Source organism: Galeopterus variegatus, unplaced genomic scaffold (genome assembly GCF_000696425.1).
Source record: "Galeopterus variegatus unplaced genomic scaffold, G_variegatus-3.0.2 Scaffold11309, whole genome shotgun sequence".
Lineage (NCBI taxonomy): Eukaryota > Metazoa > Chordata > Mammalia > Dermoptera > Cynocephalidae > Galeopterus > Galeopterus variegatus.
This window is the reverse complement of record NW_007737420.1, coordinates 24,638-29,373: the sequence shown is the minus strand read 5'-3', so window position 1 is coordinate 29,373 and position 4,736 is coordinate 24,638. Positions and strand designations below refer to the sequence as shown.

Here is a 4,736-nt window from a genome sequence, read left to right as displayed (position 1 = left end):
GAAACTATATATGGCCCTCTCACCATATACTAAAATCAACTCAAAATGGATGAAAGACTTAAGTATAAGACCCCAAACTGTAAAACTACTAAGGGAAAATATAGACGAAACACTTCAGGAACTAGGTCTGGGCACAGACTTTATGAACATGAGCCCAAAAGCACAAGCAGCAAAAGAAAAAATAAATAAATGGGACTATACCAAACTAAAAAGCTTCTGCACAGCAAAGGAAACAATCAACAGAGTGAAAGGACAACCTACAGAGTGGGAGAAAATTTTTGCTAACTATGCATCCAACAAGGACATAAGGGAGGTCAGACGTAATAGTGGAGGAGACGTGTGGTATAATCGCAATTTCGTGGTAATTGGCGTGCTGCCAGTATGGATCTGGCCTTCACATCCTGGGCATGAGAGGTGACAATCAGCTTTGTATCTCATGAATATTCATAACCAATAAAAATATTAATCCAGAATATGCAAGGAACTCAAGTAATTACACAGTAAGAAAACAAACAACCCAATTAAAATATGGGCAAAGGAGCTGAATAGACATGTTTCAAAGGAAGACATACAAGTGGCCAACAGGTACATGAAAAAATGCTCAACATCACTAGTCATCAGGGAAATTGAAATTAAAACTACACTGAGATACCACCTCACCCCAGTGAGACTAGCTATAATCAAAAAGATGGTGAATAACAAATGCTGGTGAGGGTGTGGAGAGAAGGGAACACTCCTGCACCGTGGGTGGGACTATAAATTAGTACAACCGCTATGGAAAACAATATGGAGGTTTCTCAAACAACCACTGATAGATCTTCCATATGATCCATCAATCCCACTTCTGGGTATATAACCATAGGAATGGAAATCATCATGTCAAAGGGATTCCTGCATTCCCATGTTCATTGCAGCTCTGCTTACAATAGCCAAGACACAGAACCAAACTAAATGTCCATAGATGGATGATTGGATAAGGAAACCGTGATATATATACAGCATGGAATACTACTCTGCCATAAAAAAGAATGATCTCTCATTTGCAACAACATGGATGAGCTTGGAGAAGCTTATGTTGGGTGAAATAAACAAAGCACAGAGGGATAAGTGGCACATGTACTCACTCATTAGTGGGAGCTATGAGAAAAAGAAGGAAGGAAAGAAAGATTGCAGTGGTGCGTTGGACTTGCAGAGGGAGAGAACATTCCTTGTGATACAAAGTGGAGTGGGGGCAGGAAAGAGGGAGGGTCAGGGAGGTTGGAGATAATTGGGTGGAGGACACAGTGTAGAAATACAATTTGTGGTAATGGGCATGCTGCCAGTGTGAATCTGGCCTTCATATCATGGGCACGAGGGGTGACAATCAGCTCTGTATCTCATGAATATTTATCACCAATGAAAAGAAAGTAAAACTATGTTACAATTAAAAAAAAGGAAAAAATCTTTAATCCATTAACAAAAAAAGAAAAAAGAAAAACACCTGGGGGCTGCTGACAGTGGATGTCTCTTTACCTTTTACCACCAGCTGCAGGGCTTCACTGTACCCTGACCAGTGGTACTCTTTCCTATATGGGCACTGATAATACCCTGCAGTATTTGTATCCATGCGGTTAATGGTGAATGCAGCCAATTCCTGAATTCCCAGTTTCTTCTCTACCTCCTTGTATGTCGAGTTTCCCGGGATTACCAGTTGGTACAGGTAAGATTCAGGAGTTCCCTGGCACAGAATCTTCACAGACACATTCCAGAGGATCACGGGACTTGGTACGGCAGATATGATAGGACTGGGAAAGTCCCCTGGGGCAAAAGAAAGCCTAGACTCAGGTGGCCTGCATGGGGAAACCATTTCTTTCCTTCTCTGTGGAGGAAACACAAATAAATGAAAGTGTGAGAGGTCTACAATTCTTTCCTTTTTTAAATAGTTTTTTTAAATACATAAAATATACATAAAATAAAATTTGCAACTTTAACCATTTTAACATTAACTCAGTTGCACTAATTATATTCACCATGTTGTGCAACCACCACTACTATTCCTAAAGTTTTCATTACTTTGAACGAACCCTGTAACCAGTAAGCAATAACTTGCCAATCTCCCTCCCCCCAGCTTCTGTTAACCTCTAATCTACTTTACATCTGTGAATTTAACTACTGTTGGTAACTCATAAAAGCAGAATCACAGTATTTTTCTTTGGCTTATTTTCTTAAAATAATGTCTTCAAAGATCATCTACATCATAGCATGTGTCAGAACTTCATTTCTTTCCATGGCTGAATAATATTCCATTGTATATATACACCACATTTTGTTTATCCCTTCATCTGTCAATGGATATTTACATTGTTTCCGCCTTTTGCCAATTGTGAATGATGCTGCAATGAACATTGGTATACAAATAGTTCCTAAAATCCTTGCTTTCAATTCCTTTGGTTGTATAGGTAGAAGTAGAATTGTTAGATCATATGGTAATTCTATGTTTAGTTTTTTAAGGAACAACATTTTTATGTGTTTATTTTTATTGATATGAAATTCACATAACATAAAATTAACAATTTTTAAAGTGTACAATTCACTGGCATTTAGTACATTCGCAAGGTTGTGCAACCATCACCTCTATCTTGTTCCGTTTTCATCACCCTCAAAGGACACCTTATATTCATTAACCTGTCTTATTAAATTCTCTTCTTTCCCCAGCTCCTGGCTACCACTAATCTACCATGAAGTTTGCTTAATATTTGGTTTCTGTAATAATCCTTACCAATACCCAATTCTGCTCTCCACTCTAAAATGAAGGTGTAGAAGCTTGGAAATACCATGTCAATTGCTCAAGATCACAAATTGAATACTAACCAAGCCTGGTTTGGAAACTGGGAATATCTCAGTCCAGATTCTGAACTCTCTTCCTGCAGATGGGGAGAACTCTCTATCCTGGAGCAGTTAGAGAACGCGATGTGAAGGACCACTAATACAAGCGTCTGATAAATACGATGATTAATTCTGTGAGACAGCCTCCTGGCTTTGATTCATTCATGCTGTGATTTTGCATCCTGGAGACTTCTGTTCTCAGCTATAATACCGATACAGAACAGGAAAGGGGTGGGGGATGCTCAAAACCTGCTTGTTCCCTTTATCAGGGTGTGCCACTTATTTTAGACACGATAGCAATGTGTTCAACTGCAGCTCTGTAAAGGGGGAGAAAAAGTGAATTTGTCAACCTCTACAAGGATTGCTGCCAAGCAAGACAAACCTGATGCAGGTGGCTGTGGAAGCTGCCGCTGATGCTCATTGAAGCTTGCAAGGATTCCGTATATTCAGTATAATTCACCCACCAATACATCTATGCATTTGTTGTTTCTAAATATATGCAGAGATGTCTACATTATCCAGATGTATCATTAATCTTCTATTATGACCTATACCAGTGGTTCTCAACAGGAAATAATTTTGCTTTCCAGGGGACATTGGCAATATCTGGGGACATTTTTGGCTGTCACAACTGGGGTGGAAGACACTACTGGCATCTGGTAGGTTGAGGCCAAGGATGCTGCTAAACATTCTACAATGCATAGAACAACCCCCTAAACAAAGGATTATCTGGCCCCAAATATCAATAGTGTCAAGGTAGAGGGACCCTGACCTAAAGATGGTTAAAGAAAATGATGATGTGGAAATGTCATATATTAATTAAAAACACGAGTATGTAGTGGTAGATATGTGATCTGCAGTATAAAGCAGTAGAACTTGGAGATCTGGTAACAGACATGGGAATTCAGGTGATATGTGAGAATGAGTAGGAATTGTCTAGGAAATGTGCATAGGTAGGGTTGAAGTATTGTAGATAGAAGGGCAGCAGGGGGAAAGGCCCTGAGTCAATAAAGTGAAGTGAATGAAGGAGAAACTAAATTAAGGTCAGTGTGGGTGAAGATCAGAGCCACAGAGGGAGAGTGGATGATATGCTGAAGGAGTAGACACAGGCCACAGTGAGCAGGGTTTGGTGGGCCTGGGGAGGTTGGTGAGCTTATCTGAAGACAGACTACTGAAGAGTTTTGATGGAGTTTGGATGTGTTGTCCCCTCCAAAACTCATGTGGAAATTTGATCTCCAATGTGGCAGTGTTGGAAACTGATTGAGTCATGGAGGCGGATCCTTCATGAATGGATTGCTCTCCTTGGGGGTGGAGGGGTAGTGAGTGAGTTCTCCCTCTATTAGGCTCATGCCAGATGCTGCTGTCCCAGAATCATAAGCCAAATAAACCTTTTTCCTTATAAATTACCCAGTCTCAGGTATTTCTTTTTTTTTTTCTCTTCCAAATTTTATTTTATTTTGTCAGTATACAATGTGGTTGATTATTGTGGCCCATTACTGAAACCTCCCTCCCTCCTCTCGCTCCCCCCCCTCCCAACAATGTCCTTTCAGTTCACTTGTCATATCAACTTCAAGGAATTGTAATTGTTGTGTCTTCTTCCCTCCCCCCATTTCTTTTTGTATTTATTTATTTATTTTTAGCTCCCACAAATAAGTGAGAACATGTGATATTTCTCTTTCTGTGCCTGACTTGTTTCAGTTAATATAATTCTCTCTAGGTCCATCCATGTCATTGCAAATGGCAGGATTTCATTCATTTTAATAGCAGAGTAGTATTTCATTGTGTAGATATACCACATTTTCCGTATCCACTCATCTGATGATGGACATTTGAGCTGGTTCCAACTCTTAGCTATCGTAAAGAGTGCTGCA

General features: G+C 39.8%; 1 protein-coding gene across 1 annotated transcript in view; it reads right to left on the bottom strand.

The window, feature by feature from the left end:
- LOC103610564 (immunoglobulin alpha Fc receptor-like) overlaps positions 1 to 3,337 on the bottom strand; it is a gene marked incomplete at its 3' end in the record, with an annotated part of 19,184 nt that extends 15,847 nt beyond the window's left edge. Inside the window, exons 1-2 of the mRNA XM_008594713.1 lie at positions 3,248 to 3,337; positions 1,513 to 1,858 (exon numbers count right to left, since the gene is read on the bottom strand). Coding sequence (XP_008592935.1) covers positions 1,513 to 1,858; positions 3,248 to 3,337 — 436 coding nt within the window. The remainder of the gene's footprint in view (positions 1 to 1,512; positions 1,859 to 3,247) is intronic.
- Positions 3,338 to 4,736: the final 1,399 nt, after the last annotated feature.